Source organism: Rhinolophus ferrumequinum (assembly GCF_004115265.2).
Source record: "Rhinolophus ferrumequinum isolate MPI-CBG mRhiFer1 chromosome 15 unlocalized genomic scaffold, mRhiFer1_v1.p scaffold_54_arrow_ctg1_1, whole genome shotgun sequence".
Taxonomy (NCBI): Eukaryota; Metazoa; Chordata; class Mammalia; order Chiroptera; family Rhinolophidae; genus Rhinolophus; species Rhinolophus ferrumequinum.
This window is the reverse complement of record NW_022680357.1, coordinates 11,175,088-11,188,260: the sequence shown is the minus strand read 5'-3', so window position 1 is coordinate 11,188,260 and position 13,173 is coordinate 11,175,088. Positions and strand designations below refer to the sequence as shown.

Here is a 13,173-nt window from a genome sequence, read left to right as displayed (position 1 = left end):
TCAATATTCAGTATGTTTTATTATTATTGGTAATATTAGCCATAATTACTTGGTTAAGGTGCTCTCTACCAGGATTCTCTACTGTAAGGTTATTATTTCTTCCTCTTTATTTTGTGGGACTTAATTTGAGACTATGCAAATATCTTTTCTACTGAAACTTCCTGATTTAAGCATCCACCAGAGGTACCTTTACTTTAAAATAGCTGTTTTCTGGAGTTGAAATCCCCCCCGAGTGCTTTAAAGTTCTCCTAATTTCATTGAGTAATTGTTTACTTCTGTTTTCTTTAAACACTTTCAGGTATTTGACTGGAATGGTTGACAAAAGGACGCTTGAGAAATATGAAAGAGAAGCTAAAGAAAAAAACAGAGAAACTTGGTATATAGTAAACTTTTATGACCCTATAAATTATTTTTAAGGAAACACTGCCCGCTTAATGCTTTTGTAGTCTACTAAAAGTTCCTGATGTCTAAAATGGTGTCTTAACAAAGGAAAAGTTTCCTTTCCCCTCATACTACACAGTAGATCATTTCCTGATGATTTCAAAACTCACAGAGAAATTTGGAAACATCCAGTAACAGGAAATTTGTTGAATAAATTATAAACCATCCATTTAATCGGGCCATTACCTAACCACTTAAAAATTGCATTTATAGACTTTATAGTAACCAGGACTAGAACTTATGTTACAGTGGAATTTGGAGAGAAGGCAGGAAACATAATAGTACTTAGGATATGATCATTATATAAACAAACACTAGAAAGAAAAAAGAACGGAAGGAATTATTGACAGTGGTTGCCTAGACTGGTGATAGAAAAGGTCAGCTTTTTTTTTTCCTAACCTTATTTGTTTTATTTTTAAAAAGTTAACAAGTTTTATCTGAATGGGACATTGATTGTGTTTTTTTATTACATTGTTCCAGTAAGGGGGAAAATCCTCTAATAATATTATACTAAAAAATGGATTATATACAGAGAAATACAGATGAGGCGATCTAAATTAACCCCTATTATTATGGATGATTTGAACTTATATAAGTAATTTTTACATGGCAAAGTAATATTGAAATAATTTTTAGCAAGTAACTATTGCCCCCAATACCAGGTTAGTGGCCTTCACTTTTGAAAAATATCCTTAGACAGACATTATTTGTATTATACTTTGTGCCAAGTGGTTATGAAAATGAAATATAAAGGAACTTATTATATTACTTAATTCATGGTGATAATGGCATTGGTACTAACTAGTCTTCTGTGTGTGTTGTCAGCTTATTTTAATAAATAATGTTTGCTTCTAGAATATATAGTTGACTGGATATATGTTTGAATCACAACAACACAAGTTTTAGTCAATTAATTTTCATTTCTCCCCAGTCCTATTCCTGATTTAAATGTTATATGATGGACATAAAGCTGGATATCATCGATTACACCTTTAATCATAGAAGCATACCTTTAAAATTCTCATGTCCTTATCAATATTATTCTTATTTTAAAATTATTTCAGGTACTTGTCATGGGCCTTAGACACAAATCAGGAAGAACGAGACAAGGGTAAAACAGTAGAAGTGGGTCGTGCCTACTTTGAAACAGAAAAAAAGCATTTCACAATTCTAGATGCCCCTGGCCACAAGAGTTTTGTCCCAAATATGATTGGTGGTGCTTCTCAAGCTGATTTGGCTGTACTGGTAAGAAAGACATTTCCAGTTCAACTTTGTATTTGTTAGCAGCCCCACTTAAATTTTAAATATTTGAATTTAACTTCTAAAAGCTAGAATTTAGGTGGCGGTGAACTGTAATATATACGGTCACAACTTTCACTTTTGTCTTACTGATCTGTTCAAGAAATCTTTATAATTTGATTTACTTATGAAAATATGTTTCAACTTTCCTCTACCATTGCTATTATCCATTACTGTGTCAGAACTTAGTGTCCACTAAATGCCAAGCCCACTAATAGGTATTGGGTACAAAAATGAGTAAGAAATGGTATGTTCTTGATGCCTTCTGTCATTTTACAGTTTTTTCCCTTTTGGTCAGTGTACTGGCACTAAATCACATACATGTTTGAATTGTTAAATATACAGGCATACTAAACTTTGGAAAATTGGGGGATCAGAAAAAACATTTACCGAAATTTTAAACCATTTAGACACTGTTGGTGATACTCAAAAGCATGTATGTTATAACTCACGTATGTTATAAACATTCTTACAGAAAATTTCTGGTAAAACAGAAAGGAAAGATGTTTTCCTGCTAGAAGGGTGTGCCTGAATGTATAAGAATAAATTATTTGATTTCTTGGACTAGGTAATCTCAGCCAGGAAAGGAGAGTTTGAAACTGGATTTGAAAAAGGAGGACAGACAAGAGAACATGCAATGTTGGCAAAGACAGCAGGTGTAAAACACTTAATTGTGCTCATTAATAAGATGGATGACCCAACAGTGAATTGGAGCAACGAGAGGTAAGCTCAGATGTCTTACTGGGTTTTTATAGATACGTAACTAATTTGTTTAATGATGAAACTAGAGTTCAGTTGCTTTACATTATAATTGAATTATTTACAAATATTCATAGATATGAAGAATGTAAAGAGAAACTAGTGCCATTTTTGAAAAAAGTTGGCTTCAATCCCAAAAAGGACATCCACTTTATGCCCTGCTCAGGACTGACTGGAGCAAATCTTAAAGAGCAGTCAGATTTCTGTCCTTGGTACATGTAAGTAACCTTTTTTACTTTAAAAAACAGTTTACATCTTAATAAGTAATTTAAGAAAATATTGACTGTAAACATGGCTTTAAAAACAACAGGACATTTAAACATTGGGTAGAATGAAAATTGTAATAACCACATTTTTTGTATAAAGTTAATCATGCAACTTCTAAAAATTTTGATATTTATGTTGCCTCTCTTTAATGTCTGTTATGTTCTCAGTGGATTACCATTTATTCCATATCTGGATAATTTGCCAAACTTCAATCGATCAGTTGATGGACCAATCAGGCTGCCAATTGTGGATAAGTACAAGGTACCCAAAATGTTCAAGAAATTGGGTTTTATGGGTGGTGAAATGTTGTGTTTTGTTTTAAATTATGAAACAACTTGAATAACATAACACAGATGTCTCTTTTTAATGGCTATATATCATTTAGTGATATAGCTGGACCATAATTTATTCAACCAGCTTAAATTATTTCAGCTGTTTCCCAGGGAGCCAACAATGATTATGTTTTAGAGAGAAATTCATACAAGTAAAACTGCTGGACCCCAAGGATTTGCACATTCAAGTTGATGCCTACTAACAAATAGCTTTCCAAAATATTGTGCTGACTCACTGCCACCAGCAGTATGTTGTGAGTTACCATAGCATCACCAACACTGAATGTTAGTCTTTAAAAAATAGTTGTCATTATTTTTAGCTGGATTTTCAACTTAATTTTTTAAGTTTTGCAATATCAATATATGTTTTGCCCCCCCTCGAATACTTTATTCTTTCATTAGCACCGTGCTAAAGTTTTATAATTGTGCATATGCTTATGACACAAATATTAGAGTATTTGTTAGCTATCCTGTATTGAAGATTAATTCTAAGGATTCTACTACTTGATCTAGTGATTTTCTTTTGTGAATAAGCCCTCAGATTTCACTTTGGGTTGAACTGTTGTGGAGTGGTAATAAAAATCTGAAACTTGATTCTTCACTTTAAATTTCAATAGGATATGGGCACTGTGGTTCTGGGAAAGCTGGAATCAGGATCCATTTGTAAAGGCCAGCAGCTTGTGATGATGCCAAACAAGGTAAGAATTAGTAATGCTCTTTCCCGTTTAATTTTTCTCTTGAAAATACTAGCAAGGAGCCAGAACTTTTAAAAAGCTCAGGGATTTCCATTCAAAGTGACTTAACTTTATAAATCCAGGATTACATTTTACTAATGTCAAGTACAAAATTTAAGAAAGAATATGTGGGGTTACTCACTAACAAATGGGGAGAGGTCAGTATTAACAACATGTTAAAGCTAAAAGATGCCCCATGAGAACTTCAAGTCCATTATTTTATAAGTAGAGATCTGGAGTGATTAAGTGAGTTGTTTCCGCTAACACACTGGTGTATCAGTATAATAAGTGGCCTGGGATGAAAACGCAGGTTTAATCACGATATAGTTAGCTTTCTTTCTCTTTCTTTGGATACTATAAAATAATGTGTCTAAGCTATGTTCCTAATTTGTTTTAAGAGAAAAGGGTTTGCCTTTCTTATAAATGGGTTTTTTGACTCTTTCCTTCCTTACTGTGATTTCATCATTGGAGAGGGTTTTATTAAAACATGCAAAATCTCCATGAATTATTCCTTTGTCTTATTTCTGACTGCTTACTTGGTGATATTTGCAGATGACATGTTACTAAGAAACTGTTACCTGTTTTCCAGAGAGGGCTTCTCTAACAACTCCAAAGATGTTGCTTACATATGAAAACACCTGAATCATCAGAAACTCCAGGACTATTAGATTTCAGTGAGATTTTCAATTTCAGGCACAGTGAATTAGAAAAAGTACCCATTACCAGTATAGTGTTTAGGTATAATTGGCACCTTACAAATTATACTTTGGAGGTCCTTGATGCCTCATGCATCGGAGATTAGTGTACCCTACCGTGGTATCTTTGTTCTAAAGTGTTTCTACTTTAAAGCCTACCTTTTGTAAGATAATTAACTCTGCAACTTGAAGGTCAGTGACAACTGAATGAAAATAATGGGTCAGTTTGAAACCTGTTCAGTTTTGTCTGTAGAGCAGTCACAGAAGTGCATTTTGCTCCATGGAGATGGAAGGGGGATTGGTAGTTGCAAGGGGTTGAAGGAGGAAAATGGGGGGTTCCTTTCGGGGTGGTGATGTTTTAGAACTAGATAGTAGTGATGGTTGTACAACATGAATGTACTAGATGCCACTGAATTGTACAATGTAAAATGATTTTAAAAGATAAGTTTTATGATGAGTATTTTCTGCAATAGAAATAAGTACAATTCATTATAGGCAAGTAAACTTAGTATGGGGGCTGTAACTATAGGTGAGGGGCTTTAACTTACTACCATGTTTCCCCGAAAATAAAACCTAACCGGGAAATAAACACTAGCATGATTTTTCAGGATGTTCGTAATATAAAATAAGCCCTAATGCATCTTTTGGAGCAAAAATAAATATAAGACCCAGTCTTATTTTCAGGGAAACATGGTAGTTACAGGGAAACATGGTAGAAGTGCCTGTTTTCTGTGGAAGCTGTCACTTTATACTGATTACTTGGGCAGGTGTCGTATATCCTGTGATTAAGTGAACCTTAAAAATTGACTCAGTTCACTTTGGTCCTCCTGAGTCTCTGGAACAGAGTTAAATATTTTAAAAGATACAAATAGCAGATTATTTTACATTTGAAAATTAATGGGTAGGCAACATATGGAATGGGAAAAATAGTTGCATATTATAAATCTGATAAGAGGTTAGTATGCAGAATATATAAAGAACTCCTTACAACTCAACAACAAAAAACCTGACTAAAAACACAAAGGATTTAAATAGCCTTTTCTCCAACAAAGATGTACAAATGGCCAAAGAGCACATGAAAAATGCTCAACATCACTAATCATTAGGGAAATACAAATAAAAAACGAAATGTGGTAACACTTAACACCCATCAGGATGGCTGCTATAAAAAAAACAGAAAATAACAAATGTTCGGGAGGATGTGAAAAAATTGGAACCCTTGTACACTGTTGGCAAGAATGTAAAATTGTGCAGCTGCTGTGGAAAACAATGTGGCAGTTCCATAAGAAACTAAAACAGAATTACTGTATAATCCAGAAGTTCCACTTCTGGGTATATAACCCCCAAAATGGAAAGTAGGGCCTCATAGAAATACTTGTACACTCATGTTCATAACAGCATTTTTCACAGTAGCCAAAAGGTGGAAGCAAATGTCATCCATCAATGGATGAATGGATAAGCAAAATGTACATACATACAGTGGAATATTCCATCTTAGAAAAGAAGGAAATTCTGACACATGCGACAGCATGGATGAATCTTAAGGACATGATGCTCAGTGAAATAAAGCAGTCACAAAAAGATGCATACATGATTCCACTTCTGCAAGGTACCTACAGTAGTAAAATACCAGAGAGACAGAAAGTAGAATGGTGGTGCCGGGGCTGGGGGAGGGAGGACTGGGGAGTTGTTGTTTAATGGTACAGAGTTTCAATTTTGCAAGATTAAAAGGTTTCAGAGTTCTGAAGATTGATTGCATAACAGTGTGTATTCAATACTACTGGACTGACAAAAATGTTTAAGATAGTAAATTTTATGTTCTGTATTCTACCCCAGTATTTAAAAATTATTTGAAAAGTTAATGAGTAAAATTAAAAATTGATCATTTTTTACTTTGATATTTTACAAAATTGTTCTAAGGTACAGATTGGTATTTAGAGCTTTTCTAGGTTGCTGACTTGTTAATTCTTGGTTCTTAAAAGGAGTCCTTGGAAGCCTATGGTTCTAATACCTGCATCACTCCTCTACTTCCTATGCTGGGCTGTAGTAGGAAGGTGAAGCAAAAGATGTGATGTTGGAAGATAAAACACTATCTTGTGTGATGGAATTTCTGAATGTTGCTCTGATATTTACAAATCCAATGGCTCTGAGTTTGTACACAGAAATATAAAAGTTGAGGTAACTAAATCTGCAAGTTTAGTGCAAAGTGTCTTTTCCCTTCTTCAGCGCAGTAATCCGAATGCTCATTTCTGAGAAGCTGAGATACTCAAGGATATCTGTATAAACTTAAAGCTCATACATTATTAGGGATGTGGGCTCAAACATTTAAGATCGTATGCTGTAGGAATGTCAGACAGATCGCACTTGGGTCCAAAACTTTTTGAACTGAGACACGGTACCATGCCTCCGTCATCTCAGAAGACAGAAACGTCATTAAGACAGTTGCAGGTACCCCTTTCCTTACAAATATTAACTTGTCCCTATCAAATTGCTTCAGTGTAACCTAAAATCACTCCTTGTACAGCTACGTGTTGGATCTCTAGAGAAGACGGGAAAGTTGTTATCTTGAATATGTTTATTCAATAAATAAGAGAAGTTGTTGGTCTCAACCTTAATTTTTGATAACTATGGATTAACTTAATGTCATAGTAATGCTATTGTGTTTAGCCATAAAAAAGGCCGTATCTGCAGAGAAAGGATTGTTGTGTTGGATTACTTGGGCAAAAAACAGTACTTGTTTAGTTTGTATATGATAGAACTGTTAAGATTCTACCCCTTTATCCTGTTGCTGTGAAGAATTTACCTAACAAATACTGCTGTTTCACTTGTTGAATGAATTCCAATAAACAGGTATCATTAAGATAGAAGTTACCTTTTGGAAAAGAAAACCATTATTGGGGAGGGGGTAAAGCTATTAGAGCTTAGCAAGTGACAGTTTGTAGAATTCTGATATGGAATATAATGATGCTGCATTCTCCACAGTTCATTTACTTACCATTATGAGATAGCTCATTTTGTCTTGAAAGCTGTGTTGTTTTCTGGTATGTGTTTTAAAACTGTAAATTATCACCAAGGGCAGAAGTGGAGTAAAATAAGGGAATACTGTGGGTATTGCTTTTAACATTTTCCCCATCTATATGGTTTTTAAAGAAATTATTGTAAAAGACAAAATTTACCATTAGTAGCATTTAGTACATTCACAGTATTGTGCAACCAACAGTTTATCACCCCAAAAGGAAACCTTGTACCCATTAAACAGTCAGTATGCTTTTTAAGCATAATTGTTCAAATTACTTCAGAGATGTACACTCTTCTGAAATGTACGTTTTTGGGTAGTGATAAGTAATGGAAGCTACGTCTATTAAATCCTGGAACTCTGTAATAAAAAGTTTCTCTATATAAAGTTAAAAACCATATAAACTTAATGTTTTAATTTTGAAAAAGTTGAAAAGGCAAATGCTAGATTATACAATGTTCTATTTGGAAATTATTAGGATATGCTATTAAAAGATGACAGATTAATGTTTTAATTGGCAGTTGTACTTCTAGGATATGATTTTCATTAAGTTCATGTCATACAAATGTAATAAGTATTTTGGTTAATCAACAAGCACAGAGAAATTTGACTTGTAACCACTCAGCAAACAGGTCATTTTATGTGTCGGAAAACCTCCAATCTTGGTTTCTTTTTAAGCACAACGTGGAAGTTCTTGGAATCCTTTCAGATGATGTAGAAACTGATTCTGTAGCCCCAGGTGAAAACCTCAAAATCAGACTGAAAGGAATTGAAGAAGAGGAGATTCTTCCAGGATTCATCCTTTGTGATCCCAATAATCTTTGTCATTCTGGACGCACATTTGATGCCCAGGTAAGCCAGTTGTCTTAGTGATCTTTACTGTCTAAATGAAATTAGAATTTACATGTTCTTTGTCCTGATTACGGGTGACATGCCATATGATCACATATGTCACAATAGCCATGATGTACATCTTGCAAACATTAGGTCTTCAAGGTGGTACAAGGTCTTACTGGGGTAGGTAGTGTTCTTTGTAAGTTCCTTTTTATTTTTGATCTCCTGTTTATATTTATCACTACTTATATTTTGCTCAGTGTCTTTCACCTTAAGTAGAAAGTCTTGAAAGTCATATTTTGCTCATTCGGGACAAATAACTTTCCAGACAGGAAAACATGCACAATTTCTCCATGTTGTTAGCAACCTGACCTCCCCAGGAAAGTGACGAGTAAATGACTGGTGTAGCTCTCAGAATTTTTGAGTTGTTACAAGGTATGACAACTAATGAAGTTAGATTTAGACGCCAGATACTTTTTGGACCTTGAATATTGAGAAATGGATAAAACTATAATAAGTTCATATCTAGGGGGGCAAAACCCCAGTAGCATATGAACAGTAGTGGTTAACTTACTTGGGAGATGTATAAAGGAAAGCCTTCCCAGAGAAGAAAGTCTGCCTGCTATGTTTTTAAAGTTTGACTGGTCACTCGCCAAGGAGATCAGTAGGGTAAGGATATCAGAGTTCATGCTTTGAGGTCAGGAAACCTGACCTGTCACTTCTAACACAAAAATAAGTTGGCGTGAGATGGTGAGTTCCATATTCTTCTGATACTATATGGCACTTCAGCACATTCAGTTCTTCCTTTGCCCTACAGATAAAGATGTGAATTTTTTTGTTTGTTTGACAGATAGTGATTATAGAGCACAAATCCATCATCTGCCCAGGTTATAATGCAGTGCTGCATATTCATACCTGCATTGAGGAAGTCGAAATAACAGTAAGTTTTAAGATAATTGGAGTTTTTGTTTGTGTTGTTTTAAGACCATTTCGTGATAATGTCTGATTGGCAATAGTGATGTACTCTTATTTGCACTCCTATTCTTAATTTAAAGATTATTTTCTTTGTCATTATTCTTATGTCTTCTCATCTTTTCTTCTTGGATAGGCCTTAATTTGCTTGGTAGACAAGAAATCAGGAGAAAAAAGTAAGACTCGACCCCGTTTTGTGAAACAAGATCAAGTATGCATTGCTCGCTTAAGGACAGCAGGAACCATCTGCCTTGAGACCTTTAAAGATTTCCCTCAGATGGGTCGATTTACCTTAAGAGATGAGGGTAAGCCTTTAAATCGATGTCGAGTCATGTAACATGCTTAGCTTTGGTAATTTTCATCCAAGTATATATAGTCCACGTTACAACTAGTTTATAGAGAACTTGGATGCATATTCTATAATATATAGTCATATAATAAACATGAATTAAATTAATTGAACAGCAAACAGAATTAACCATGCATTTTAGCAGTAATGCTCTAGAGGAAGAATTTTGATATTTTCTAAATAATTGGTTTTGAGAGTCATTTATTTACTAAAAAAGACATTTCTGTGATGAAATCCTTCGTAATGTGTGTGATTAAAGCCTATCTTACCCTTTCAAGATTTTGCTAAACAAGGCTCTGAGGTATACATCTTGTTATTTTTGCAGTCAGAAGAAATCATTTTAAAATCAAATATGATAAATTCACTACACTCATGGGAGTGGAAATAAAAGGGATACATAGATTGATAGTCTTTTAACACCTATTTTCAGAGGTTTAATATTCATGTGTGTATGTGTACATGTCTGCCTACCTCTGAGTGAATTCAAACAGCTGTAATTTTACTATCTTGCAGCCATGAAATTCTTTGGTATCATGAAAACAAAGTGACTTTTATTAAACATTTCTCTGGATTGTTAACTTAGATAACTATTTTTAAGACTGGAAAATTTTACGTAAAACTTTATGGTTCAGTTGGAATATGGAATGGTCAATTCACATGTTAGTTCCAATTCCATTCAGCAAAAATTGGCTGTATATCTATTGCATGTCAAGAACTGTGCTGAAATATACACTGGGAATATAATGATGAATGTGGTCCCTGCACCTTAGTTCAGAGAATTCTGTATAAAGATGGTATTCGTATTCGTTTTATTTATTAAAAGGCCTTAAATTTTTTTAGTTTAAAAACTCTTCTTGGTGGTAGTGAAACTGGTTATTGGGACAAACTGGGTTTGTCCTATTAACATAACAAAGTGAGAATTTTAGTTACCAGATAAAATCAGAGGAAATTAAAATAGCAAGAATTCTGAACCCTAGGAATTATTTTTCCTAAAGAGTCACTTGACTCTTAGTTTTTTTACAAGACAGAGAGCCCTTTTTAACAGCTTGTTGAAATAATTCACATATGTGAAATTGACCTGTTTTAAGTGTTCAATGAATTGTTGTGTTTACAGAGCTGTACAGTCATCATATCCTAATTTTAGAACGTTTAGAATATCTAAAAAGAAGCCCTTACACCGATTTATAGTCACTCCCTACTCCTACCCCCAGCCCTAAGCAACCATGTCATCTTTTTCTCCTCCTTGGTCTTTTTTGACAAGCCATGTAAATAGAATCATACATTTTGCGGTCTTTAGTTTATTTCACTTAGCATGTTTCTGAGGTGATAGCATGTGTTGTATATTCCCAAATAGTGCTCCATTGTACCAGTGTTCCACGTTTAACGTATCCAAGTAGAGGTTCTTGATATAAGAAATCAAGAAGTCTTCTTTTCCGCTCTCCCACTTAAAAGACCCACTTATTAAGACTACCTAATCAGAAATCATGCCTTCGGTAGGAAAGCCAGTTAATAAGTAATTTACATTGTAAACATTATTTTGATGATTTAAAATGATAAGCTTTAATACCTTACATAGCCTTGCTGTCAACTACTGAAAAGGTGGTTTTTGTTTTTTTTTTTTAATTTTCATTTTTAGGTAAGACCATTGCAATTGGAAAAGTTCTGAAATTGGTTCCAGAGAAAGACTAAGCATTTTCTTGATGACCCTGCACAATACTGTGAGGAAAATTGACTGCAAAAGCCTACTTCACACCGCCTTCTCTTATTTTCTGCCCATTGACAAACCTCTCCCCATATTTTGCAAAGACAAAATTCACAGCAAAAGTCCACATTATGTCAGCTTTCTCATATTGAGAGCTCTGCTATGCCACTATTGAATTTTTCCCAAGATTTTTTTCTTCCCCTCTCAAACTGCTTCCTTGGACAGACTTGGCAATAGCTTTGTAAGTGATGTGGACATAATTGCCTACAATAATGAAAACCTACAGAAATTTTTAATTTTTCATTTTCCCCTTAGGCATACTTAGTCTTTTTCCCCCCCAGGCAGATCATTCTGAGTGTGCGAGTGTGTGTGCACGTTACAAAGACACAACTACCATGTTAATAAAATGTTCAATTTGAAACCCTTTTCGGTATTTGAATTGCTTTTGAATAACGTTTTTTATCTGGATGTAATTGTTGCATTAGCTTTTTAACTTTACCAAGTAATTGAATACATTTTATTACTTGGACTTTTCTAAACTCCCTATCCACTACTTTAAATGAGGCATTTACAAACAATAGTCAAGTTTGTATTAAAGGAGAGAATTAGTGTGACCCCTTCTTTTGATGGGAATGCATACATACAATGAAATACCTTTCTGTTACTGTGACACTGCTTTATTAGGTCTTTATCAGTTATTTTCTGCCATTTATATTTTGACAAGATTTCTTAATTACAGTAAGTTGTTTTAAAAGAACAGCATACTGTAGTTTTTATTAAGTAAAGCGTAATGAAATTGTACCCCTACAGAATATTCCATTAATTTGTTAAATGAGTGAAATTTACAATAAAGCAAGCATGTTGAGACCCGGCAAAAATGCCTCCTTTAGAATTTATAAGAGCTGCATGCATCTAGTATGAAAACTGTTATCAACTGCAAGTGCCAGTTCTACAAATTACTCAGTTTACTACTTGTATCACTGATTTTAAGGTTGGATGGTCCTTGCTGGTTCAAGTTAAATCTCATCCAGCCCTAAATGAACTGAGAACCATCAGAATCTGCACAGATTAAAGTTAACAGTGATAAGTAGAATCAAGCACAGTATAAGTTTTTCTCAACTATTTAAAATTGACTGTTTTCTTAAATATACAGTTGAAATTTGTTAAACTATGATTTGGATGAAACACAATGCAGCATTATGGTGATTTTAGGTTGAAGGATAACTTTGAAATTTTTAATGACAGTAAATGGGAAATGGAAGAGATTTCTGGGTTTATTAGAAGCCTCTCTCTTGATTTTGAGTGTTGCTATTTATCAAAGACTTGGCTTTTTAGATTGTGATTTATCTCTAAATAAAATACTTTGTAATTATATATTTAACGACATGTCCCTTCCCTGTAATCTTTCTCCTCAAAAAAGAAAAGCCTAGTCAAACTATTTCCAGTCACAAAACCTGTAACTTAATTTAACCCTGTTTTCTTAACTATAGAATTTCCATTCATTTCATGAACGAGGCTACATCTATAAACAAAGCAAAGTTACTGTCCTGCAGCTTCTTACAACTACTCTCATGGCTATTAAATTGCGTGACATTTGAATTTTATTTTGCTAATCTCTGGGCTTTTATTTTTCTGGGAAATGTGGGAGCTTTAACCAGTACATAACTGTTTGTACTTCCAAGTTAATAACAAAATACTATCAATTGCTTGGATTTTAATGAATCTTTAAAAGCTCAAGCACATTGAAATTATTTCCAAAGATAGATTTCAATT

General features: G+C 34.0%; 1 protein-coding gene across 3 annotated transcripts in view; it reads left to right on the top strand.

The window, feature by feature from the left end:
- Nucleotides 1-13,173, top strand: part of GSPT1 (G1 to S phase transition 1) — a 27,718-nt gene extending 14,545 nt beyond the window's left edge. For all 3 annotated transcript variants that reach the window (XM_033101152.1, XM_033101151.1, XM_033101150.1), the window contains exons 6-15: nucleotides 299-376; nucleotides 1,506-1,686; nucleotides 2,309-2,463; nucleotides 2,577-2,717; nucleotides 2,934-3,027; nucleotides 3,716-3,796; nucleotides 8,222-8,395; nucleotides 9,228-9,317; nucleotides 9,486-9,654; nucleotides 11,335-13,173. In XM_033101152.1, the coding sequence (XP_032957043.1) occupies nucleotides 299-376; nucleotides 1,506-1,686; nucleotides 2,309-2,463; nucleotides 2,577-2,717; nucleotides 2,934-3,027; nucleotides 3,716-3,796; nucleotides 8,222-8,395; nucleotides 9,228-9,317; nucleotides 9,486-9,654; nucleotides 11,335-11,387 (1,216 nt within the window). In that variant the 3' untranslated portion in view covers nucleotides 11,388-13,173. The remainder of the gene's footprint in view (nucleotides 1-298; nucleotides 377-1,505; nucleotides 1,687-2,308; nucleotides 2,464-2,576; nucleotides 2,718-2,933; nucleotides 3,028-3,715; nucleotides 3,797-8,221; nucleotides 8,396-9,227; nucleotides 9,318-9,485; nucleotides 9,655-11,334) is intronic.